The sequence below is a fragment of the Meles meles genome, chromosome 2 (assembly GCF_922984935.1).
Source record: "Meles meles chromosome 2, mMelMel3.1 paternal haplotype, whole genome shotgun sequence".
NCBI lineage: Eukaryota > Metazoa > Chordata > Mammalia > Carnivora > Mustelidae > Meles > Meles meles.
Genome location: NC_060067.1, coordinates 72,022,063 through 72,048,595, shown reverse-complemented (window position 1 = coordinate 72,048,595; position 26,533 = coordinate 72,022,063). Strand labels below are relative to the sequence as shown.

Genomic DNA, 26,533 nt, shown 5'->3' with positions numbered 1-26,533 from the left:
AGATAGTTGATGTTAGGGATGATTCAAGAAAGTTGAAGCTAATCTGAGATTTTTGACTTGAATCAGTGGCCACCTGACTATCAGTGAGGATCTTCTCATTGGTGAGAAATATAGGACAGACATACCTCAGCACAAGGTAACAGAACAATAGGTAAACTTTCATCATTAGTGAACCGGGATGCGTTCTAATGAAAGATAATATACTAGTGGGTACATTTAAGTAATATGAAGGAAACTGTCATCTTAAGGACAGAGGAATTGGCTGTTGCTAAGCAAAATCGTTTCTTTGGAAAAATCCAAACACTGGGATGGTTAAGGGATATTAAAAATCTAAGAGGGAAATTCACAAAGCTTATTTGGTTGCAAATAAAGAGGTTTTCATCTCCTGCAGTGGGAGGGCAGAAAAAGCTGAGGAACAGGCCCAGCACTAAATCATAAGTGTGGCAGAGCTCCAAAGGAGATTAACAACCATGCAGCTCTGCTAGGTCAGCTATGCCAAGGTCAGAATGCTGGATTGTAAAGAAAGAAGCTCTGATGCAGTGGGCTGGGTTGTGACAACCTGAAAATCTTGAATGCCCAGATTCTCCTGAACCCTCTGTTTCTAAACATGGTCCCATATTCCTGATTAACGGGTGGCGTCCCCGCCACATATACCTTGTTTAAATACCACTCAGAGGCTTCCTCCTCATAGTACAACTAGTAATCCCTTCAGGAGCTGTACCCAGCCTCCCTCTTGGGGGGAGAGAGAGAGAGGTGGGGGAAATGGCAGAGGGAGTGAGAGAATCTCAAGCAGGCTCCACACCCAGTCAGAGGCTGAGCTCCATCTCATGACCCTGAGATCATGACCTGAGTCATAATCAAGAGTCAGACGCTTAACTGGCTGAGCCACCCAGGCGCCCCCTGGCACAATTGTTATAATCACCAGCAAGGGCAGTGGCAGCAAGGGAGAGCACTCTGACCCTCAGAAGATCAGGGAGATGGTTCAAAGAATACAGTGCCCCAGGCGGCAGACAAGAATCCTGCCCAGTGCAGATGATCAAAATAAATAAAGGGAGTGCACAAACAGGGAGTGTATGAGCAAGCCCTACAGGAGCAGACTCTCAGTATGAGCTTGAGAACAATACTCCAATAATGAGTCATGATTCTTTGCTCAAGTTTTAAGTCTGAGCCAGTTTTGGGATCTTGAAACCACTGACAGCAAAAAGGCCAGATCCCCAGGAGGAAGACCCGGAAACTTCATAATGGTACACACTGTAAGAGTTCCCCCAGTCCTTCCCAGAGGGTTCTTTACAATTTCTTTGCCTAACTGTTTATTGGGAAAATGAGAACATAAAAAAATTTCTCAGTGGAATGGTTGTTAAGGAATTTACCTACCTTCTATCGAGCTTTACACTAAAGACATTTGCAAGACTGTAAAGCAGTGCCATTCTTGTATGTTTTTTGTTTGGGAAAATATAACTTTTTTGGAAAAAATATTTATACTAAGATGTAAGAGATGTATTAATTTTAATGAATTAATACATTTTTTCTCTTTAATTTTTTCACTGGTAAATACCAATAGATATAGCCCACCTAAATAAAAGTTGCTAGAGTCTTCAATTTTTAAGAATTTTTAAGGGGTCTTGAGACCAAAAATTTTAAGAATTGCTGCAACAGGAAATGCCCCAAGCCAAACCACCTGTGTAAACTTGGGGCAAGTTTCACAGTCTTTCTGCTTGTTTCCTCATGTCTAAACTTAGGAGTTAGTACTATGTATGTAAAGCAATTAGAATGTCAGGAGCATTCAATGAAATATAATCATTATTGATATTCTACCTCCTCTGTGAAATACAATATTTGCTAAAATTGATGGAAACAGTGATGGAAGGTGGAAGAAAGGGGAGAAGATTGAATAAAACAGTTTAGACGATGGGAATGAAAGATCTGATTAGAAAAATATAGGAGGATTGAAGGGCAATTTTGAGAGCCTTGTGGAGGTTTGTAACTTCCGTATTTGGAGTAAAATCATGGTTGTGTAAATTTTGTGTAAAAAATTTTCCCCTTAACAACACTAAGTCATGTGTAGAAAAGAAAAGCTGTTGAATTAACAGAACTGGGAATGTTCCAGTTGGTTTGCCAAGAAAGAAAATAAGGCAAATTGTGATTGGTATGATGAACTGTGTTTGATAAACTGGGGGAAAAGGGGAGGGAATAAAGCAAAGAGATAATCAATAGAGAGCAAATAGAACAGTTAAGAGATTTGAAATCTTCATCAGAAGGGAAAATTGAGAGAGTTGGTAAAGTAGGACATTAGATAGTTTGTCTGAATTTTGGATTTCAGTGGTTAAGTAGATGACAAAACCTGGAGTGTGGTCATGAGAGAGGATGTTTGTAGTGTAGTGGAGGTGATGACTAGTGGAGTTGAAATCAAGAACCCAAAAGAATGAATGGGTTTGGATGTTAGTGTGATTCTGGGTGATAGCAGAAATTGGAAGTCAGGTTCCAAAGTTTTCCACTAATAAGGAGTGGGTAAAAAATAGCAACAACGAAGGAAAAAAAGTGGTATGGCTGTAAAGAAAGTTAGAATAATGATCTGAGTGAGGTACAGGGGAACACAAGGACTCACCATACCTCCTAACCAAGAGATGAAGTGTGCAAAAATGAGCACCTTTCACTTCATAGAGGTTTAAAGCAAGTTCTCTTTGTAAGGGAGAGGATGTTAGGTTTCAATTAAGGACAAGGCACAACACACACCAGAGGTCCTGAATGTGGGAAAATTTGTTCACAAAAGAATGGAGTTCACAATTTGCACAGCAAACATGAAAAGTAGGTTGTGAGGCACAAAAGATGTAGGTAACAGAAAGTTCCAAAGAATTAGGCAAGAATTTTCTATTTTATTTATTTATTTATTTATTTTTATTTATTTTTTTTTTTAAAGATTTTATTTATTTGACAGAGAGAGATCATAAGTAGGCAGAGAGGCAGGCAGAGAGAGTGAGAGGGAAGCAGGCTCCCTGCCGAGCAGAGAGCCCGATGTGGGACTCAATCCCAGGACCCTGAGATCATGACCTGAGCCGAAGGCAGCGGCTTAAACCACTGAGCCACCCAGGCGCCCCAAGAATTTTCTATTTTAGTCAGTTAACGCATGTGAATCCATTTCCCTCTTCCTTTAGATTCATCTTTTTCTGAAAAAAAAAAAAAAAAAAAAAAAAAAAAAAAAAAAAATTTCCTGGGCTTTCCCGTGCCCTGTCTTCCCGTTCCGTTTTTCCTGTTTATTCAAGTAGCCTCTTCCTGCTGGGTCAAATCCCCCATCCAGGAGTGAGAGCCCCGCGCCCCCGAGGGAGTGGGCGGGACCGGGGCGGAGCAAATAGAAGTGGGCGGGCCCTTTCCTGTCGACGCGCCGGCGTAAAGACGCTGCTGACGTAAGAGGACATCCGGTCCGGCTTCTAGTGTCGGAAATTGGCTCTGTCTGTCCTCCTTCGGTATTAGTAGCGTCTTCTCTGGAGTCGCGGCCCCCAGGTTGGAGTTGCTGCTGCCGCAGGCCGATCTCACGCTGTTCCCCGCCCCTCTGCCCCCGGAGTGAGCCCGGCCTCCCCACAAGGGTGAGCGAGGTCGGCCCGGAGCGCGCGTGAGGGAGGGCGTCCCGCGGGCGGGTGATGGTTGTCAGTTCCCCGAACCGCGTGGCACTTCCGCCGTCGCCTCTGGACGCCCCCATCACCCCGCTGGGTCCTCCGATTGCAGACTTTTCCTCCAAAGCTGCGCTGGCCCTGTGCCTTTTTCCTCATTAGGTGACACAGGTCACGTCTTAAGTCGAAGCGTTATTAGGGAAGGGCTTAAACCTATATAAGACGAGAAAAAGAATTACTCTTTTAACTTTCCAAAAACAAATTGGAGAAAAAAAAAAAATCGAGGCTCAGCCTAAGCCTGTTCACCCCTGGGGACGCAAAAATCCCCACGGGAATGATTACCCCGTGATTGTTTTCCAAGTTCCTTTGGCAGGGGACTACACAATTTTTTTCACCCTGTAGATTTTTGTCATTTTAGATACTGAAAGGGTGATCTCGTGGGCGTGGAGTTACTTGGCTCACCACCTACTAAACTTCCTGGCCTGATTTGTCTATATTTTTAAGTCTCCTCTTCCCACCACTTGGCTTTTACTTGGACATTTTAACGTTAAGAGTAGACACCCAACTAGGAAAACTTAGTAAGATGAGCTGGCTGGTGCATGACTTCACCCTGTTGTAATAGGGCCTTTTAAATGAGAAATGTGTATTTCTTCAAAGTGTGATTTCTTAGAAATCTTTGCATGTATCATGGACGTGTTTTGGTTTCTTTGAAGAGAAGTTTGTGCGTTTAGGGAGATTGTGTCATAGTCACCAGTGAAACTTAATCCTGTCCTTGGAAGTTTAGAATTTGTAGATCTTGAACAAGGCCTAGATGTGTAATTCTGTATTTTTTAGGAATTTCTACAGTTGATTTTTGAGAATCAATTGTAGAAAATGCTTAAAAAACATGTATTTTGAAGACTATGAAGAAACTTGAGATTCATATGTTGAAGCAAGTACATAGACCCATCTATTCATATGTCTCTTCATTCACTGACTGCTTAATATGTGCCAGGCAGGGCGGGGAGATAAACATTGTCAAGAAAGACAGGGCTGAATCCTCAGGGAACTTGCAGTCTGCAGGTTGGATGAATAGTCAAATAAAAATGTGTTATTTAGTAAAAATCATATTTTTCTAAATGTGGTAGTTCTTTCAACTAAGTAAGGAAAGATGAAAGCCAGTTTGAAAGGCCTTATTTATACAGGACTTTACATACATACTCTTTTATAATACATACTCTTAAACATAAATAGAACTCTGCTAAAATTATATGCTCACTTACATGAAGAGAGAAGGACAGCTTCCAGAGTCAAAGCAACTATAATACCTTTAATATCTTTTTAGAGAGGTTTGGCTTTGTAGTTAATGTTGTTATTTGACTTGACTTGTTAGATGTTTTGTTTAGTTATTACACAGGAGAAATAAAACTTGTTATACTTCTAATCTTATGAAGTTGAATGTATAGCTCAAAAAATGATATAAACTGAGTAAATAATGCAATTTTAAATATTTCTTATTAATGTTATATGCCTAAGTTTTTAAAATGTAGTGATTTAAAAAAAATTTTTTTTTAAAGATTTACTTATCCAGGAGCAAGCAAGTGTGGGAGCATGAGGAGGGGGAGGGGTAGAGGGCGAGAGAATCCTCAAGCAGACTCCCTGCTGACAGTGGCACCCTAGGGTGGAATGGGAGGGGATGGGGACTTGATCTCAGTAGCCAGCCACCTCACCTAGGCACATATACAGAGTAATTTTTAAAGAATACTTAACATGAGAGAAACTTTTTGTTTTTTCTTGGTGGGAAAAGAAAACATCTGGCTTCTAGGATATAAACTGTCTTGATGTTTACATTCTTTAGAATTGTAGTGCAAATAAGCCTTATTTTAAAAATCATCTATTTTATTTGGGATAATGTATATTTAATATTTCATAAAGGCTTAAAATGTGCTTACCAGTCGAAGTGCTAGGTTTGAGTTTAAAATTTAATGAGTAAAAACACTTCATTCTGCTATTTCTTAGTTTATTTAAAAGAGCAAATGCAACCTGGCAATTATATCTTCTCTGCTCTCTTTGTGTAGAAAGAGGGGTAAAATGCCTAAAAAAAAGACTGGTGCGAGGAAGAAGGCAGAGAACCGCCGGGAACGTGAAAAACAGCTCAGAGCATCAAGAAGCACCATAGATTTAGCTAAACATCCATGTAATGCATCAATGGTAACAGCTTTTTTGGATACCTGTTGGTGGTTGAAAAACTATATAATACTTATCTGAAAAATGCTTGAATAAGATGTTAGTGATTACAGTGTTACCACATATATTTTATTGAATTTGTAATCTGTGTTAGAGGCATGCCCGTTGTTTTCAGTAATACTGAATAGCAGTGATTTTGTTTGATTTTATGTTATTTATAAACCTAGCCTATTACCTTGGCTGCTGTTAGTGATGAATAGATATGAAACAAGAATGCATACTAGGGATTGTGTGATGATTTCCAACTTCTCTAACCTTATATGCATATTTTGTCCTATTAGTTGGAGCCTTTTCATTAGTTCTTTTAGTAGTTCTTAACTCATTTGATTTCTCTTTTCTAAACTTTTCACTTTTCTTGACATCTCTTTTGTCTAACTGTTCTATTATCTTCTTTTGCTGTGCTCAGTGTGTTAGACCTGATCATTTCTGGGCTTGTTTGGTCAAAGTATAAAAAAGTAGGATTATCATGTGATTATAACCCTTTTCTTTTCTTTTTTTTTTTTTTTTGTGGGTTCATGTTTCTCTGAGTTGTCCCATATTTCCCTATTTCCAATCCTCTCTACTTTTTCTATTCCTGCTACTCCTCTTTCTGATCCTTTTGTTTCATCTAAGGATCATATGAAATGCTTAATAAGATTTATATCCTCGAATGTTTCTTTTGCATCTACTTTGTGCCAGGTAGTATTTTAGGCACTGTGGGTTATACAGAAATGAAAGACACAGCCCTTGTTTTGAAGTTCATAGGTCAGTCATTTTGTGTATTACTTAATATTTGTTTATAAGTTACAAATCCAACTTAAATAACTTTAGGAAGTAATAGAGTTTTTTTTTTTTATTTTTAAAGACCAGGGGTCATTAGGTCAGATTTTTTTTTTTAATGTTTTATTTATTTATTTGACAGAAAGAGGTCACAGTAGGCAGAGAGGCAGGCAGAGAGAGAGGGAGAAACAGGCTCCCCACTGAGCAGAGAGCCCGATGCGGGGCTCGATCCCAGGACCCTGAGATCATGACCTGAGCCGAAGGCAGAGGCTTAAACTGCTGAGCCACCCAGGCACCCCAGGAAGAAATAGAGTTTATTTCTAAACTCTAAACTAGGGGCGCCTGGGTGGCTCAGTGGGTTAAAGCCTCTGCCTTCAGCTCAGGTCATGATCTCAGGGTCCTGAGATCGAGTCCCGCATCGGGCTCTCTGCTCAGCTCTCCTCTCTCTCTGCCTGCCTCTCTGCGGACTTGTGATCTCTCTGTCAAATAAACTCTAAACTAATATTTATTGGGCAAGACAAGGATGTAACTGGGGCTCAGGGATGCCTGGAACATGAGCAGCCTTGTAGTTCCATCTTTTGCTTGTGTTTCTTTTTCCTTATTAGTTCCATTTTTTCAGATTGTCTTACCCCATTTGTTTGGGTTTTAGGTAGGGGTAGCTTGTGTGTCTCACTTTCCAGAGTGTTGTCAGAGAGGGAAAGAACTGTTAGATTGGACTTGGTTAGGTGCCCATCCCAGGGCTAACGTTTATGACTAACATTGGGGGTGGGAGGGACCAGGTTTACATAACACATATAGGACCGATGGTAGAGACTCCCTTCAGGGTCATTTCTAGAGATGACTAGAGAGGGGTATGGGACAGACAAAAGAATTGGCTCACATGTGTAAATACACATAATGAAGGCTAGAGTTTGGGAAGTGTTGTAATAAATGTACAATTAAGACAGGGACATTTGGGTAAAATAGGGATAAACTTGAGTGCATGTGCATGGATGGGGTACAGTTCATAGAGGAGGTAGGTTCATCATCAGAACTTTCAACAGTTAAAGATGGTAATGATAGACCTTTCAAGGAAAAGTATTAGAATAGTAAGGCCTGGAAAAAGCACAAGACCTAGTTCATGAATGGCTGACGGATAGCGACTTGAATCTAAAGAGAATAGGCCACCAAGGTTTGAAAGTGGTTAGGGACCAGATGAAAACTTTTAGTACCATGTTTAAGATTCTAGATTTTCTGCGAGCTTTATCACACTGTGTTCTCTACTGTTTCTTGTGTCTGTTCTGTAATATTTGTCCGATTAAAAAGCAACAGCAACAGCCTCTGCCTTGGGCTCAGGTCATGATCCCAGGCCCCTGGGATCGAGCCCCACTTCGGGCTCTCTGCTCAGCGGGAAGCCTGCTTCCTCCTCTCTCTCTGCCTGCCTCTCTGCCTACTTGTGATATCTGTCAAGTAAATAAATAAAAATCTTTAAAAAGCAAAAGCAACAACAAAACACAACAAAAAACCAAACCATTGCTGTATTTATATAGCCTATTGGAAATGCCACTCCTTTCTTTGGTGTTACCAGAGAAAGTATGTCCAGGAACTTACCTTTGTTAGTAAAGTATGTATAGATGCTTTTGTATGTGGATGAGGTTGGAGGCTTTGACGAAGTGTTACTCAAGTTTTAACATGAAAAAATGGTATTCTTTATAATGAAAGTGAATTTGCAGTTTTCAACCAGTAAAAAATTGTTATGTTTTTATATTTTACAGGAGTGTGACAAGTGTCAGAGGTAAATATTTATTTCTTTTTCTAAATGTATGTAATAATATAGATCCTCTCACCTTTTATCTGATACTGACTATATTTTAAAATTTTATTTCATATGACAAGGCGGCAGAAGAATAGAGCGTTTTGCTATTTTTGCAATTCTGTACAGAAGTTACCAATTTGTGCACAGTGTGGTAAGTATATGATAACTGAGGACTTAAGCCTTTTCTTTCATCAACAATTTGTTCTGTAGTTAATCACTTTGAACCTGTGGGTTCATCATTTCTTTTTTTTTTTTTTTTTATATTTTATTTATTTATTTGACAGAGAGAGATCACAAGTAGATAGAGAGGCAGGCAGAGAGAGAGAGAGGGAAGCAGGTTCCCTGCTGAGCAGAGAGTCCGATGCGGGACTTGATCCCAGGACCCTGAGATCATGACCTGAGCCGAAGGCAGTGGCTTAACCCACTGAGCCACCCAGGCGCCCCGGGTTCATCATTTCTTATAGTACTGTTAGACCTTACCATCAATGAAACAACAAATTGTTGTTTGGTGTATCAAGCCTTGATTTTGTCTCTTTGATGTAATGTTGAAAAATAAGGTACAGTTTAGATATAGGTTACTACCATGTTGTAAACATTGAAAGATCAGATTTCTGACTAATAATATTTGGTCACCAGAATTTTTAGTTATACTAACTTTGTCTTGTTGATATCTGTTTGTATACTTTTCTAAGTTTTGATTCCTAAGTTTTGATACTGCCCACAGTATCTTAGACCATTGAGAATAAATTTATTCTACATTTACTGGTGCCAGTTTTTTCTGTTTGACTCTTATCATATTATTCTTGAGTTTCTTCATATGTTTTCCTAAGTGATTGCAGTAGAGTTCCTAAGCTACGTATTCAGTTCCCAGGTATTTGTTCGGAGTAAATGATTACTCAAAGTAAACTAAATGGTAAAACTAGATGGTAGTTCATAGAATAACAAGATTGGTGTTTCCCAAATAGCCTTCCACAGAATACTTGAGCTATTAATAGGTAATTCTTTCTAGGCTTATCGTTTCTTTTCTTGTCTTGTCTTTTCGCTTTTCTTTTTCTATTCCTTTCCTTTCCTTTCCTTTTTGAGAGAGAGAGAGACAGAGGGAGGGGCAAAGGGAGAAGGAGAGAGAGAATCCCAAGCATGCTGCACACCCAGTTCAGAGCCCGATGCAGGGCTTGAACTCGGAACCATGAGATCAGGACATGAGCCGAAATCAAGTCATACACTTAACCAACTGAGTCATGCAGGTGTCCCTTAGTAGGTTTTTCTTAAAAGAATGCATACATTTGAGAAATGCTGCTTAGCTCATCCCTGCCTTTCTATCTGGGAGGTTTCTGGTACATTGTATGTTAAAGGTTCTGAAGACCTCCAGTAAAGAAACCTAATTAGTTTTGTTCACACCAGATTTACTCCCCAAACTTTTATTTGAACAAATATTCCCTTTGGTTATAGGATGATAGTTTCAAGGGGAACACAGTTTGGGATATACTCACATAAATGTGTTTATGTATAATAACATCACAGAAGATTTAGTAATGTTTAGGACCATATCCCTGAATATTTCTAGTGTAGTTCAAGTTTCCAAAGAGGCCATCTTTTGGGGTTTATTAGCTCAGATCTTGCTCTCAGGGTCGTGAGTTCAAGCCTGGCATTAAGCAGGCCTAGTGTGGAGCCTACTTAAAAAAACAAAAAACCAAAACTGGCCTAGAGAGACTACTTGACTGACAGTTTTTATATCCTTATTTTATAAAAGACGAATATAGAATGAGAAAATAGAGGGGCTCCTGGGTGACTTGCAGCTCAGGTCATGATCAAGGGTCCTGGGATCCAGCCCTACCTTGGGCTCCCTGCGGAGGGGGAAGGTGGTCTGCTTGTCCTTCTCCCTCTGCCCCTCCCTCAGCTTGTGCACTCCTGTGCACATGCTCTCTCTCTCTCTCTCAAATAAACAAGTGAAATCTTAAAAAAGAAAAAAAAGCGGCGCCTGGGTGGCTTAGTGGGTTAAGCCGCTGCCTTCGGCTCAGGTCATGATCTCAGGGTCCTGGGATTGAGCCCCGCATCGGGCTCTCTGCTCAGCGGGGAGCCTGCTTCCCTTCCTCTTTCTCTCTGCCTGCCTCTCTGCCTGCTTGTGATCTCTGTCTGTCAAATAAATAAGATCTTTAAAAAAAAAAAAAGAATGAGAAAGTAGATTATGGAGATTGACTTCTTGCTAGGAGCATCCATGTTTTCATTGTTATCTGGGCTTGAATTATATAGTGCTGTGTACATGGATTTATTTCCTACTTATTGATTCTTGTACTTAGACGTGGAGCAGTTGGGTAGCTGCTGTCTGTCATTTCCAGTCTCTCTTCCCATTTCCTATTATCCTAGCTTTGTTCCTCACATAGTCAAGATAATGGAAAATTGTACATCTTCTGTGTGTTTCATGTTCTACTTTGCAGAGTCTGAGATGGGTGATTAATATGTCACCATTAATTTTGACATAGTATATGATGAATGAATTTCCAGATAGTGTTTCGTGTTGGTAATTTGCTGCTAGCTCAGAGCTTTTGTGGCTATAGTCTGATTTTTAGCTCTGTCACTGTATTCCTGTTTTTTTCTGTTCATTTGGGCACTGTTTCAAAATTCTTTTGGACGAATGTTTATTTGGGGGCTATATTTGTAAATTTTTACATATGGATAAACTTAAAAAATGAATTAGGTAAGTTGCATAATCATGGTTTGCTTTGGTTTGAGATGTTCTGTGGAAAGAAAGAAACAATAATTTCAAACCAGGCTCTTTTTATTGTGAGTTACAAACTGTGAAATTCATTTTAAAGCATAGCTTTTTAAAATCTGTATTAATTCATCTGAAAATTCACAAGATTTTAAACTGCTTTAATGATTGTTAGATTACAAACTATTAACTTGGGAGTTTCTGATCTGAGTACAAGTAATTAGCATATAATTTTATGTGCAATACATTTTTATAGATATACTAATAAATTTCTACTCTTAAAAGATCAGGGTAGATCTCAGTCACATTGATCTTTTTTTTTTAGTAATATGAGCAGTAAACTGATTTCTATCCATTTTCAAGTTACTTCTATAGTAATTGAGGCTAGATAAAAGCGGCATTAGTGAGTACTTACATGTACTACTTTGCAAGACTGATAATGCAGATTTGTCTCTTTACTAGGGAAAACAAAATGCATGATGAAGTCTTCAGACTGTGTCATAAAGCATGCTGGTGTGTACAGTACTGGCCTTGCTATGGTGGTAAGTTTCTTGTCTTCATCTCTTAGATAAGCAGGTTTCTTTTCTTTTTTTTTTTTTTTTTTTAATATTTTATTTATTTGACAGAGAGAAATCACAAGTAGGCAGAGAGGCAGGCAGAGAGAGAGGAGGAAGCAGGCTCCCCGCGGAGCAGAGAGCCCGATGTGGGGCTCGATCCCAGGACCCTGAGATCATGACCCGAGCCGAAGGCAGAGGCTTAAACCCACTGAGCCACTCAGGCGCCCCTAGATAAGCAGGTTTCTAAGGATAAGAAAAGTCTGTCTGAGCAATGATTATTTTTTTCTGAATAGTACTGTTTTGTCCTTGATTCTGTCAATCTAGAATTTTCTGGTTTATTTGTGGCATATTCTTTGAATGATTTGCCTATATTATCCGCTTACTTTTGATTGCTTACTTTTCTTATTGGAAAACGTACAAGAAATGGAAACTTAAAGTTGACTTAAACAAAGATTCATTTGTCAGTGGTACCTTTCTAAGGTATCTTAATCAGACCTCATAAACTGTCATTTACTGTACCGAAAGCCCTGCTTAAGCAAGGTTCAAGCTTTTTCTTTTTTCTTTTAAGATTTTATTTATTTATTTATTTATTTGATAGCGATAACAAGAGAGGAACTCAAGCAGGGTGTCAGGGAGAGGGAGAAGTAGGCTTTCTGCTGAGCAGGGAGCCCGTTGCAGGGCTCCATCCCAGGACCCCCTGGGATCATGACCTGAGGTGAAGGCAGATGCTTAATGACTGAGCTACCCAGGTGTCCCAAGGTTCAAGCTTTTGGTTAAAAAGCATCCTAGTTTCAAAAGAACCCTAGTATTTGTGGGTTTTTTTTTATAGCTTTACATTTCAAAAAAGAATACATACTTAATGTAGACTTAAACATAGTTTTCTCATTACATGTAGAATTCTCTAAGGAAATTCATTGTTTTAAATACATACATACCTCAGAGATACTGTGTGTTGGTTCCAGACAGTTGCAATAAAGCAGATATTGCAATAGAACAAGTTAGAATTAATTTTTTGGTTTCCCAGTGCATATAAAGGTTATGTTTACAGTATTTACTATACTGCAGTCTACTTAATGTGTAATAGCATTAATCTAAAGAAACATTTTAAGTACCTTAATTAAAAAATATTGCAATAAAATGCTAACCATCATCTGATCTTTCAGTGAGTCGTAATCTTTTGTTGGTGGAGAGTCTTCCCTCGATGTTCTTGGCCACTGATCAGGGTGATGGTTACTAAAGGTTGGGGTGACTGTTGCAGTTTCTTAAAATAACAATTTCTCCATAGCAAGAAATGCTGTTTGATAGCATTTTACCCATAGGAAAACTTTTCAAAATTGGAAGTTAGTCCTCTCAAACCCTGCTGGTGCTTTATAAACCAAGTTTTGGTAACATACTCAATCCTAGGTTGTCATTTCAATAGGCTTCACAGTGTCTTTACCTCAGGAGTAGATTCCATCTCAAGAAATCACTTTCTTTGTTCATTTGTAAGAAGCAACTCCTCATCTGTTCTGTCATGAGATTGCAGCAATCCAGTCCTGTCTTCAGGCTCCACTTTTTATTCTCTTGGTATTTCCACCACATTTGCAGTTACTTTCTCCACTGAAATCTCGAACCCCTCAAAGTTATCCATGACAGTTGGAATCAATTCTTCCTAACTGATATTAATGTTGATATTTTGATCTGTTACCTTGAATCAGTAATGTTCTTAAAGTAATGTTCTTAAAGTAAATCTAGGATCCTGAATCCTTTCCAGGTTTTCAGTTTACTTTGCCCAGGTCCATTAGATGAGTCACTATCTCTGGCAGCTATAACTGTATGAAATATATTTCTAAATAAAAAGACTTGAAAGTCAAAAGGGCTTTTGATCCAGGGATTGCAGAATGGATGTTGTGTTAGCAGACATGAAAACAACATTGATTTCATTGTACCTCCCCATCAGAACTCTTGAGTACCAGCTGCATTGTCAGTGAAATATTTTGAAAAGTGTACTTTTTCGGAGCAGTAGGTCTCAACAGTTGGCTTAAAGCATTTAGTAAATTGTTGTAAATAGATGTGCTGTCACCCAGGCTATCTTGTTCCATTTATTGAGTACAGAGAGAGTAGATTTAGCATAATTCTTAGGGGCCCCAGGATTTTCAAAGTTAGCATTATCTTCAGTCTCAAATGACCAGCTCTGTTAGGCCCTAATAGGAGAGTCTGCCCGTCCTTTGAAGTTTTGAAGCCAGGCACTGACTTCTCTTTAGCTAAGAATGTCCTAGATAGCATCTTCAAATTTCAGGCTATTTTGTCAACATTTAAAATCTGTGACTTAGTGTAAGCACCTGTGTTAGTGATCTTAGCTGGGTCTTCTGGATTATTTGCTGTAGCTTCTGTGTTAGCACTTGTTGCTTCACTTTGCATTTTGATATTATGGAGACGGCTTCTTTCCACAAGCCTCATGAACTAACCTCCTAGCTCAGACTTTCTTCTGGAGCTTCTTCACCTCCCACAGTCCTCATAGAATTGAAGAGAGTTAGGGCCTTGCTCTGGATTAGGCTTTGGCTTATTGGAGTGTTGTGGCTGATTGATCTTCTATCCAGACCACTCAGACTTTCTCCATATCAGCAATAAGTCTGTTTTGTCTTTTTATCATTCATGTGTTCGTTGGAGCAGCACTGTTAGTTTCCTTCAAGAGCTTTTTTTTTTTTTTACATTCACAGCTTTGCTGAGTATGGCATGAGAGGCTTACTTTTGGCCTGTCTCAGCTTTCAACCTGCCTTCCTCATGAAGCTTAATCATTTCTAGCTTTAGATTTTTTTCTTTTTGTTTTTTAGATTTTATTTATTTATTTGACAGAGAGAGAGATCACAAGTAGGCAGAAAGCCAGGCAGAGAGAGAAGGGGAAGCAGGCTCCCCGCTGAGCAGAGAGTCCAACGTGGGGCTTGATCTCAGGACCCCGAGATCATGACCTGATCTGAAAGCAGAGGCTCAACCCACTGAGCCACCCAGGCACTCCCTAGCTTTAGATTTAAAAGTGAGAAACAGTGCCTGGGTGGCTCAGTGTGTTAAAACCTCTGCCTTCAACTCGGGTCATGATCCCGGGGTCCTGAGATCGAGCCCCACATCAGGTTCTCTGCTCAGCAGGGAGCCTGCTTCCCTCTCTTTGTCTCTGCCTGCCTCTCTGCCTACTCGTGATCTCTGTCTGTCAAATAAATAAAATCTTTTTAAAAATAAATAAAAGTGAGAAACATACGATTCTTTCACTTGAACACTTAAGAGTCTATTGTAGGGTTTTAATTGGCTTAATGTCAGTATTGTTGTGTCTCAGGGAATAGGGAGGCCCAAGGAGAGGAAGAGAGGTGGGTGAACAGCTGGTCAGTGGAACAGTCACAATACATATAACATTTACCGATTAAGTTTGCTGTCTTACATGGGCACAGTTTGTGGCGTTCCAAAGCAATTACAATACTAATATCAAAGATCGCTGATCACAGATCACCATAACAAATATTATAATAATAATACAAAAGTTATAAATATTGTGAGAATTACTGAAATGTGATACAGAGACATGAAGTGAGCAAATGCTATTGGAAAAATGGCCCTGATGATGCAGGGTAGCCACATACCTTCAATATATAAAAAATACACTAGCTATGAAGTGCAGTAAAATGGAGCGCAAGAAAATGAGGTATGCTGTAATAAAGAGTTGTGTGATGCATTTTGCTCTCTTTTTCACTAACAAATAGCTCTTAAATCAATTTTACTGTATTCTGTTGTGTGGCTTTTTTTTTTTTTTTTAAACGTACTTATTTGAGAGAGGAGGGGGTACGGAGGGAGAGAGAAACCCAAGCGGACTTCACACTGAGTATGGAGCCCAATGCGGGGCCATTTTTCATGATCCCGAGATCACAACCTGAACCGAAACCAAGAGTCGGATGCTTAAAGGACTGTGCCACCCTGGCGCCCCACTGTTGTGTGATTTTATGCTCGGGTCCAAATTTCATTCCATGAGAAAAGTAATAGTACTTCTATGTCAAGCAGATCTTTTATTTATAGCAACTTCCCAAGAACATTATTTTCCATCATGATGCACACCTTTATGTGATCTGTTTCACATTGGATATCTTACAGAAGCAAGAAACTAGACTTATTCATCAGTATCTTGTGAATTTCTCTTCCTTTTTAAATACAGGATTGTCAGTATTACCTTTATTCATAAATTAATGTAATCTTCCTTGGTAGCTTGCTTATGTCCAGATTTATCAAATGCTTTTTTAAAAATTCACTAAGTTGTGAATTGAATTGAATGTGAATGATGTCTTATATAAAACATTTAAGTAGACTCAGGTGTCATGGGCTGTAAATTCTAGAAAAGTGATTTTCTGGGAATCTTCTCTTTGTCAAAATTCCCTCTCTCTTCCTTCTTTTCTACCCTGCTTTGCCCTGGGCACCTGACCTGTGTGCATGGACTGGTCAGTGGCTTTCTTACCTTCTGGCTTCCCTTTGGGTTCAGCCAATAAAGGCCCTGGCAGGACACCTATAGATGGGAGGACAGTATAATCTGGGTGTTCTTTCTTCAAGCTCTCTCGACCCCGTTATCCTAGTTTGGACATGCATTGGCCATGGTTTCTCTCTATATGGCCAGGTAATCTTCTCCACACTGCTCTCTTTCAAGGTTCTGGTAACTCCCTCCTCTCCCCTTGTTTCAGGCTCAGGGGTGGTAACTGGATCATCCCTTATGTTTTTTCTAAGCCCTTCTCTGTCCTTTGTAAATCATCTCTTGTAAACTCTCCTGGATTACTCAGTTTAGTGTGTCATCTTTTTGTTGCTAGAACCTGGATGTTCCAAGAGATGTATTTGAGGAATTACTATCCACAGTGATAATCCATTTTTATAGCTCAAAAAGCATCCTTCCTATTTGTTCTTTAGTACTTCTGTTACAGAGAATCTTGAATCCTAGAACATTGAGTTGAAATTCAGTACACTGGTTTAAATCCCAGCTCCACTGTAATGTAATGTGTAATGACTTAAGACTTGGGCCCCTATTTGTCACTTATAAAGGAAAGACCATCTAGTCCCATATTCTTCTTTTCTTTTTCTTTCTTTCTTTCTTTCTTTTTTTTTTTTAAGATTTTATTTATTTGTCAGAGAGAGCGCACGAGCTAGTGCACACAAGCAGGGGGAATGGCAGGCAGAGGGAGAAGCAGGCTGCCTGATGCGGCAGTCCATCCCAGGACCCTGGGATCATGATCTGAGCCAAAGGCAGATGCTTAACCATCTGAGCCTCCCAGGCATCGTTAGTCCCATTTTCTTAATAGTTTTTCTAGCAGTTAATATTCTATAGATGTCATTGTGTTATCTTGATGTAGAATTGGAGAGTCTTAACCTATTTAATTCTTTTTTGTGTGTGTGTGTGTGTGTGTGTGTTTTAAGGTTTTATTTATTTGAAAGAAAGAGATCATGAGGAGGGGGGAAGGTCAGAGGGAGAAACAGAATCCCTCCCTGCTGATCCTGGGATTCCAGGATCATGACCTTAGCTGAAGATACTTGCTTAACCAATTAGGGAATCCAGATTCCCTAATTCTGTATAATTATTTTAATTCTTTTCCACAAAGAAATGTAATGATTCAAAGCCTAAGTTAGCCTTAACAGAAAAAGATGCTGACAGAAATTTAATATTTTTTCTCAGTTATTCTAAAAAAGCTATGTGAATTATTTTATAAATGATTCAGGAAGGAATTTTCTTAAGTGAAAAATACTTATTTTTTTAGAAGATGGAATATATATTTGTTATACATCACAGTATCACACAGGTGCACAACATAACGATTTGATGTTTGTATATATTGCAAAATGATCGCCACAATAAGTCTAGTTCACATCTATCAGCTCACATGGTTATAATTTTTTTCTGGTGATGAGAACTTTTAAGATCAACTGTCTTAGCAACTTTCAAAGAAATAATACAGTATTATCGACTGCAGTCACCATGCGGTACACTACATCCCCATAACTTATTTCATATGTGACTGTAAGTTTGTACCTTTTTTTATTATTATGTTCAGTTAGAAGTCAAGAAATATTTCTAATTGAAAAAATTCAGTTTAGTTACTGTAATTGTGATAGATAAGAATGCTTAAATGTGAACTCTGGACACCATTCGAATTAGAATTCTGTTAGAAGGCAACACTTTTAGCTCTATGACTTACTTTAATGATTAGTATTAGGGCTAAATGTATAGTTCCCCCTCCTTGCTTCTTATTCTTTTGATTTATAGCCAAGTTTTTTATATTGTAAATAGCTGTTGGTGAAGTAGTTTGATTTTCAGAGAACCCTCTTTAATTTTGGTTTAAGCAAAATTTTTTCTTTAATGAAGGCACCCAATATCACTAAGGGTTGATAAATTGCTAAATGTATACAATTTTGATGGTTGCCATTGGCTAAGCAATGGTTGCAGCCAGGCACATGACAAAGATTAATTTTTTGTGTTCCTTGGTTACAGGGTGCAATATGTGACTTCTGTGAAGCTTGGGTTTGCCACGGTAGGAAATGTCTCAGCACACATGCCTGTGCTTGTCCTCTTACTGATGCTGAGTGTGTGGAGTGTGAACGAGGTGTCTGGGACCACGGTGAGTGATTACATACAAGCAATGAACTTTACTATAAGTAAAGGTTGACTTTGAAACATTCTGGATGCTCTTTTTATATGAGTAGCCAGGGGATTGTGGGAGTCCACTTTTTTATGGTTCACTTGGCAATTTTCATTGTAGCCTTTACCAGAACAAAAACTACTATGTCATTTTGGTGTAATTCTGAAGTAAATCGCTTGACTTCTTTAAATTGGTATTTATGGCTTCTTTAAATTGGAATTTATCATGTTTCACTTGTGGGTTTTATTTTTTAATCCAACAGGAGGCAGAATATTCAGTTGTTCTTTTTGTCATAACTTTCTCTGTGAAGATGATCAATTTGAACATCAAGCCAGCTGCCAGGTTTTAGAGGCGGAAACATTCAAATGTAAGTTTTTATAAATTAGATGTCCTTTATAAGAATCTAGTTTTTCATGCAGCCTCTTGTGGACTATAATTCAACTTAATATCTATTTTCTGTTTCTAAAAAAAAATTCAGAACCAATAAATAAATAAATAAAATTCAGAATCACATACTTTGTTTTTTTCAATAGGGATGCCACTGGCATTTTGGTTGGGTCAGTGCTTTGTTATGTGGGATTGATCAGGCACTATAGAGCTTGTAGCCTTCCTTGTCCTGAGTACTTAAATACCATTTTCACCTCCCAAGTTATTATAACCACTCCTACCTCTCCCTGCCTCCACCCTCCCGCCTGCCATTTGCAAATGCCTTGAAGTAAGTGGTATGCGATACTACCCCTAGTTTGTTCCTGCCAGTTGGTTCCGGTGGTTGTTAGACAAGAGTATGCATCAGAAACATCTGTGGAAGTTTTTTTTAAAACTTTAGGAACCCCTGGTGATTCTCTGTTTGAAGTCTATGATAGGTACAGGCATATTTATTTTACCCACACACGTAATTGTCATGTATCTTCCAGTTTGAGAACCAGTGTTACTGATTGGGTATTATCAATGGGATTATCTTTAAAGATAGATTACATTTTATTTCTGCATTATTTTTGATTCTCAAAGCTCAAGATTTAGAATCAAAACATTACTTAAATTCTACTTCCTGGTTATGTGATTTTGGGCAAATCACCAAATCTTTCTAAAGCTGAGTTTCCTTATATATTAAAGGAAGATGCTAATTTCTTTTTCAAAGAGTTAATTAAAATGCGAATCCATATAAAGTGTTATTATTGTACTTTTACTTAGAAAGCCCTTATTAAACAGTAGATATCATTATAGGGAAGGCTGAAGTTCCCCAGATACTCACTTCCTTGAATTTGGTTTTTGTTTTGGTTTGGAATGCTAATCTCTATATTCTCCTATAAAGTTGATAGTTTATCAATTTATACATGTATATATAAATTACATGTATATATAAATGTGTATGTATGTAATTCTTACAGTATTCTATAGAAACTCTTAAAGGTTAAAGAACATCTCAAAATAAATAGCATTTTTGAGCCATTCTTAGGCTTCTGCAAAATGTGCAATATAAAAATTGAATTACTTTATTTGGGATTTGAAGAGCTTTGAGTACTTTGTAGCATGTGGCCCCAAAGACAGGCAACTGTCAGTGATAAGGCTATAATTTCAGGAGGAAGTTTTAGTGATTCAGTAAAAGACAAAGGAAAAATAAATAGTTGACAGGATTAAGATAAATCTGTCATCATGTCTTTGATATCTGATATTAAGGTCATGCTCATTGCAGGTTCCCAGGTGTCTTTGGTTTACTGTAACTTATCTTTACCTTTTTTCTTCATTGCTTTATTTTTTTTCTTGCCATTCTTTCTTTGCCAGTTGCCGTTCTGTGCTTGTTTTTTTTTTTGAAATATTTTCCTAACCATATCCATAGGCCCCAAAGATATAGCTTATTTCCCCCCCCCCCCGCCTTAATTGGTCATATCTCCTTTATAGGATTGACCTTACTTAGGAATTGGGCGATATAGAATTCCTTAAAATACTTATTTACCTGCATTATCAGTGGGAAGGATGTTTTAAGAAAAAACAAAACAAAACAAATGTGTTGACTCTGCCTGTATTTTTTCTTTTTTTAAATAATTAAAATGGCTCCAGGACTTCTGATATAAAATGGCTTGTTATTAGCAGGCTTTGATGCATCCCAGCCTGCTCTCTTTTAAAATAATCTGAAGACATAGAAATAGATTTAAAATGGAAACCATTCTCCAGTTTAAAACTAGGAAACTCAAACCATTTTAGAATCTGAGAGAAATGCATTGTTTATGTATGTCCAGGATTGTAACTCTTGGGGAGAGAAAGAACTGGGCAGTGAACTGGAGTGCCTGTGCGTTGGCTTGAGGTAATTAGGGGAAGAAGAATGCAGGGCCATGTTCTATCTTTGTTTGAGTTCCCAGAAGTAGAGGTGAGGTAAGGTAGGCAACAACTAATTTCTTGGTATCATGTGCTTGTGGCATGTCAAGGCCTTAAGTAGTGGGGTTAGGAAAAGTTTCAGTATCAGAAATGAAAAGTTTCAGTATCAGAAATGCCTGGGGCTCCTTGGTTGGTTAAGTGCCTTTGGCTCAGGTCATGATCCTAGGGTCCAGGGTTGAGCCTCAGGTCAGGCCTCTGCTCACTGGGGACCCTGCTTCTCCCTCTTCCTCTGCCTGCTGCTCTGCTTACTTGTGTGCTCGCTTCCTCTTTCTCTCTCTCTCTGTGTCAAATAAATAAATCTTAAAAGAAAAAAAAAGAAATGCTTGGTGTACAGTGGGAGATTGGGTTGGGAGCTTTGTACTTTCAATATGTGTTCTAGCTATGTATTTGGAAGAGATATGTACCATTTTGGTTAAATATATACCTTTTTTTTTTTTTTATTTAACTGAATGAAGAAGGAACCAAAATATTCCCTGGGCATATTTTCAGGTGGAAATGATTGAAATTTCAGATTTTTGTCCCCACAGACTGAATGAACTAATACGGTTATTATTGGAGTAATTTGTTATACTTATATATGTGTAATATAGTTAACCCTTAGACAGTATGAAGGTTAGGAGCACCAACTCTCTGCGCAATTGACAGCCTGCATATAACTTCTGACTCTCCAAAAACTTAACTCCTAATAGCCTACTGTTGGCCAGAAGCCTTACTGAAAACATAAATGGTTGATTAACATCTATTTTGTATGTATTATATAATATATTCTTAGGCTAACGTAAGCTAGAGAAAGTAAAATGTTACTAAAGAAATCATAAGGCAGAGAAGATATATTTAAAGCACTGTACTGTATTTACTGAAAAAAATCTACATGTGTAAGCAGACTTGCACAGTTCAAACCCGTGTTCAAGGGTCAACTATAGTAAGCACTCATTTTTTATTTTTTATTTTTTTGTTATTTTTAACTTTTTTTTTAAACTTTTTATCTTTAACTTTTGCTTTTAAACTTTTTCTAACTTTTTTTATTTTTAACTTTTATTATTAACACATAGGACAAATGATACATATCCAACTGAATTATTGGCATTACTGTGGAAGAAAGCGGGATACTTGGGCAGAAGCAATGATAATACACATAATTGAGAGCATCATTCCTGAGTTTAAAAAAAATACTCGCCTGTGCACATTAAAAAGGCTATCCATGAAACAGGCAAAATTAAGTAAGAGAATTTCCAAATTAGAAACATCTGGTCAGATATTTGCATTACAAAGACAGGCTTCCTTTTATTTATTTTTCTCTTTATTTTTTCAAGACCTCTAAGTGAATTTTATATTCAGGCTTTATTAGGGTAAGGCTTAGTTTATTTTCTCCTTCTGTATCTCTGGTACTTATTTTTTCTTCCATTCAATATGAGCCAGACATTCTGGCTTTTCTAATATATTTGCACTTAAGTTTAGGTTTTTCCTCAGTAATTATAGGTAATGACCAAAATTAACATGGTTTACTGACTAAAATAGGAATAAAATATTTTGGGATTTTTTTCCATCTTTTCCTGCCCACTTGAACATTATTTTCTCTTCATAGCCACCCTTTCTATCTGAAGTATTCTATTCCCTTATCAGAAGTTATGCAAAAAATGTTAATAGCCTGTGTCATCAGGAGATTAAATATTAATAGAGGAAATTTTTTTTTAAGATTTGTTTATTTTTTAAAGATTTTTATTTACTTAGAGCAGGAACAAGGGGAGGGGCAGAGGAAGAAGCAGCTTCCCGCTGAGCAGGATGCTTGATGAGAGGCTTCCATCCCAAGACCCCCAGATCATGACCTGAGCCAAAAGCAGATGCTTAACCAACTGAATCACCTAGATGCCCCTCTTTTTAAGACTTAAGCATTATGGGGCGCCTGGGTGGCTCAGTGGCTTTAAAGCCTCTGCCTTCAGCTCAGGTCATGATCCCAGGGTCCTGGGATCGAGCCCCACGTCGGGCTCTCTGCTCAGCAGGGAGCCTGCTTCCTCCTCTCTCTCTGCCTGCCTCTCTGCCTACTTGTGATCTCTGTCTGTCAAATAAATAAAAAATCTAAAAAAAAAAAAAAAAAAAGACTTAAGCATTATGTGATAAAGGGAAGAATTTCAGCCAGTGTCATGGAAAAAAGTATGTCTCACCATTTCATTCTTCTAAATATAATTAATGAAGTTTGCCATCTCCTAGATTGGAGAAACGGAAGGAGATTAGAGAATAATTAGTGCCATACTAGTAAAATAACGCAGTGTGTGTGCACTTTGTTTCCTTCCTTCTGGCTGGGGATTCCATCTCATTTTGTATGTCCTTTGGGTTATATTATGAGGAAAAAAAAATGTTAATAATTGAACTAAGTACCTCAAGTATAAATCTGTGGAAAATGGTGTTTTTGTTCCAAGGTTGAATCTGGACATTATGTATTTTTGCCCATAGGTGTTTCATGCAATCGACTTGGTCAGCATTCCTGTCTTCGTTGTAAGGTATACTTGTCTGTTATTTTTAGATTTTGTTTTTAATCCCAGTACTCTTCCACCTTGGATTATTTATAGCTATAATTAATCTAACAAGGGTCTTTAAACATTATGTACTTTACTTCTTTTATTTTGAAGATTGTGAAATTGAATTGCGAAAGCTGAGTGGCTTTTCTAAGGTCATCCAGTTGACTTATCTTAGAGTAGACACTAATGCACATGTCTCCTGAATCTTGGCTCAGTGTTTTTACATCTTATGTTTATGGAGAATATTCTGACCGAAGTGTTGAGAATGTATTTTAATTAACATCAAAATTCACTTGCTTATAGGAGAGTTTGAGTGAAAGGAAGATTTCCATAATGGTCTATTTCCTTAGATTTTGTCTCCAGCATTTCTGTTTGTCAAGGATCACTAAACAGGGGCAGCCCATTCACTTCCTGTCAGAAACATTTCTCTGGTTCTTCTGGTCCTAACCCTATCTTTCCTTTCTCTCTCAAATCTACCCCAGTTTGACCAAATGACTTTCAGGTGTTATCTATGCTATTTCTTCTGCCTTAGATCCATCCCTCTTCCAGTTTTGCTTCTCCTTCAGCTCTCAGCCAACACATTATGTTTTTCAGGAAGCCTTTCCTGAATCCCATATCCAGTTTAGTGCCCCTCCACTGCACTTCTCTTTCAATGAGCAGTGTCTTGCAATTACCTTTCCACTTGTCTGTGTCCGCAGTTAGGTTATATATCTGTGAGGGTGGATTGGCTATTCACCGTTATGTCATCAGGGGCTTTGTGAATGCGCATGTTTTAATGAATCAGTGTACCTATGCTGTCATACCCTGTGTATAATTTCTGCTTTATGTTAGGTCATAGTTCATAGAGTTCTGGCAAAGACCATTTCCTTTAAGAAATTTAAATCAGGAGTATGACCAGTCCCAACAAAAGTCTTAATCTGTCCCTCACAAAACTGCTTTTAAGTTTTCTGGAAATATTGAATGATAATTTTGTATATTTTTTGAATTATTTATTTACTTGCTTATTTTTACTTCTCCTTTATAGGCTTGTTTCTGTGATGATCATACAAGGAGCAAAGTGTTTAAGCAAGAAAAAGGTAAACAGCCTCCCTGCCCCAAATGTGGACACGAAACTCAGGAAACGAAGGATCTCAGCATGTCAAGTAAGGCTCTTTCTAAAATACCAATGGAGTGATTTTGCTTTCTTGCTTAGACAAGATTTATCTCTTTTTTTTTTCTCTTTCTATTTTTGTTTTTGCCTCTTCTTCATATTTGAAAAGATGAATGTGTTCTCTTAAGCAAATGGAATTTTACAGCTTTGGAAAATTTGCGGGTGAAGTTTCTCAATTTAACTTAAGAAATACACCATCATTCACTTTGATGTTTGGCATTTGACTCAGTTAATGACATAGTGAATACTGAAATTTAAGACCAAAAAGTGATTTTTTTTGCCTTTGCTGAAGCTTTCCTTGTTGAATAATTGAGTAGCTATAAATCTTTAATATTCGAGTGCTGGTAATCTTCAGTGCTTGGAAGTTGAAATTCATTCTGAAGCTTTTTGTAGGTGTGTGGTATTTGAGCAGCGATGCTTATTATGTAATATATCACTACTATAGGAAATTGTTTTGTGGTTTTTATATAACTTTTCTATGAAGGAGTAAGACTACTAAAACATGCTTGTAGTCACACAATTTACAATTTTGTTAAAGAGAATTTGACTCTTTACCAAACATAGCAGAGTGGAACCATAATCTGAAAATACTTTTGTTTAATCAAAGATGTAGTACATTTTAGTGCAATGAGGTGAGACTGATGATTTTGCTGATTTTTTGAACTGAACTATATTGCCACTTAGGCAGAAGAAACAAAGGGCTTTGTCTTGTTGGACACCAGAATTACAGAGTGGTTCTCTTAAGAAAAGCGTAATGACATGAAATCAACAGTTCTGTGATTTGAAAATAAAATTTTAATCCATTAAATGAAGAGCATTTTAGTTTTTAACGTGCGTTATTTGAATTCTGTTTGGAGAGTGCTGCTGTTTTGTTTTCTAGTTTTTTCTAGATTTAGTGAAATGACACTGTTGTCTTTATTATATGTTATATATGGTATGTATATAGGCTCTGAGTAGGCTAGAACTGATGGTTTTACTAAGGTCTCCTTTTTTTCCAGTTAAGTATTAAGTGAGGAAATTAGGAAAATGGAAGTAAGAAGCAGCCAGTCAGGTTCATATATTTTGTATACTGTAGAGGAAAGTGAAGATGTAAAGAATCAAAACAAAGTGCCATCCATGTACATGTCTGTCTTTTGCAGCACGGTCCCTGAAATTTGGCAGGCAGACTGGAGGCGAAGAGGGAGATGGAGCTTCTGGTTATGATGCCTATTGGAAGAATCTTTCTTCTGATAAGTATGCTGATAGCAGCTACCATGATGAAGAGGAAGATGAAGAGGAAGCAGAGGATGATGAAGAGGAAGAAGATGAAGTTGGAAAGGATTCAGATGCTGAGTCATCAGATTTATTTACTAATTTGAATTTAGGAAGGACCTATGCCAGTGGCTATGCTCACTATGAGGAACAGGACAACTAGGAGAGCTGCTTGCCCATGGGTGACTGTGTCCGAGACGAGCCAGAATCTGTGTGCTTGATGAATTGGGTGTGGATGTTCAGAAGTACTGCCACTTAGCCTTGTGCAAAAGACTAGTCGCGCACTCCTGGGGGCAAGGAGTGGGGCATAGCGTTTTTATAGGCACTGATTATCAGGCTTATAGCATAAGAAAAAATGAGTTCCAAGTGCAAGATGTTTATTGATTCCAAGCAATTGAAGCATCGTGGATTGGAGTTTTACTGATTTCAGTAATTAGTAGGTTATGCCAATTAGATACATACACAGGATAAAAGAATAGAATGGTAATATATTTGATTGAAATTAAATTGCTGTTTTTATTAAAAAAAACACCGCTTATATTCATTCTTCTGATTTTGTAAGATGGTAATGGGTAAAATGAATTATTGTATTTTTCCTTGTAGGTCCACAGGATGAGAATCAGATGTTAAATGCTGAATTTTCATTAAATATCCATGTTATCTTAAGTAGTCATGATATGTATGTTTTAGCAATTATTCATTCATTTTTTTCTTCACAGTGTGTGTCCGAGCAGTGCCTGTTATTAATGCCTAAATGTATAGACAAAGGTGACTGAATAGTTAGTTTGCAGAGACAGAGACAGTATTGTTACACAGATGCATTTATGCATTTGTCTTTGAATAAATCTAGTATTTCACTTCTATACTTTGGATATTTAATTTCTTGTTCTCAAGTTTTTAAACTTATTTTGGAAATTTCCAATATTTTTGTATAAACTGCTTCATTTCTCGTCTACTGT

At 37.9% G+C, this 26,533-nt stretch overlaps 1 protein-coding gene across 2 annotated transcripts; it reads left to right on the top strand.

The window, feature by feature from the left end:
* The first annotated feature begins 3,419 nt into the window (after nt 1–3,419).
* ZNF330 (zinc finger protein 330) lies at nt 3,420–26,435 on the top strand. 2 transcript variants are annotated; one of them, XM_045998390.1, is made up of 10 exons: nt 3,420–3,581; nt 5,663–5,781; nt 8,292–8,364; nt 8,466–8,536; nt 11,558–11,637; nt 18,137–18,263; nt 18,547–18,651; nt 23,109–23,155; nt 24,198–24,315; nt 25,463–26,435. In XM_045998390.1, exons 2-10 carry the CDS (start codon nt 5,676–5,678, stop codon nt 25,735–25,737), a joined length of 1,002 nt encoding a protein of 333 aa, XP_045854346.1. In that variant the 5' UTR covers nt 3,420–3,581; nt 5,663–5,675; the 3' UTR covers nt 25,738–26,435. The 2 variants fall into 2 exon arrangements, with proteins under 2 accessions (XP_045854346.1, XP_045854347.1); XM_045998391.1 differs by having other exon boundaries at nt 5,663–5,795; nt 8,345–8,364.
* Nucleotides 26,436–26,533: the final 98 nt, after the last annotated feature.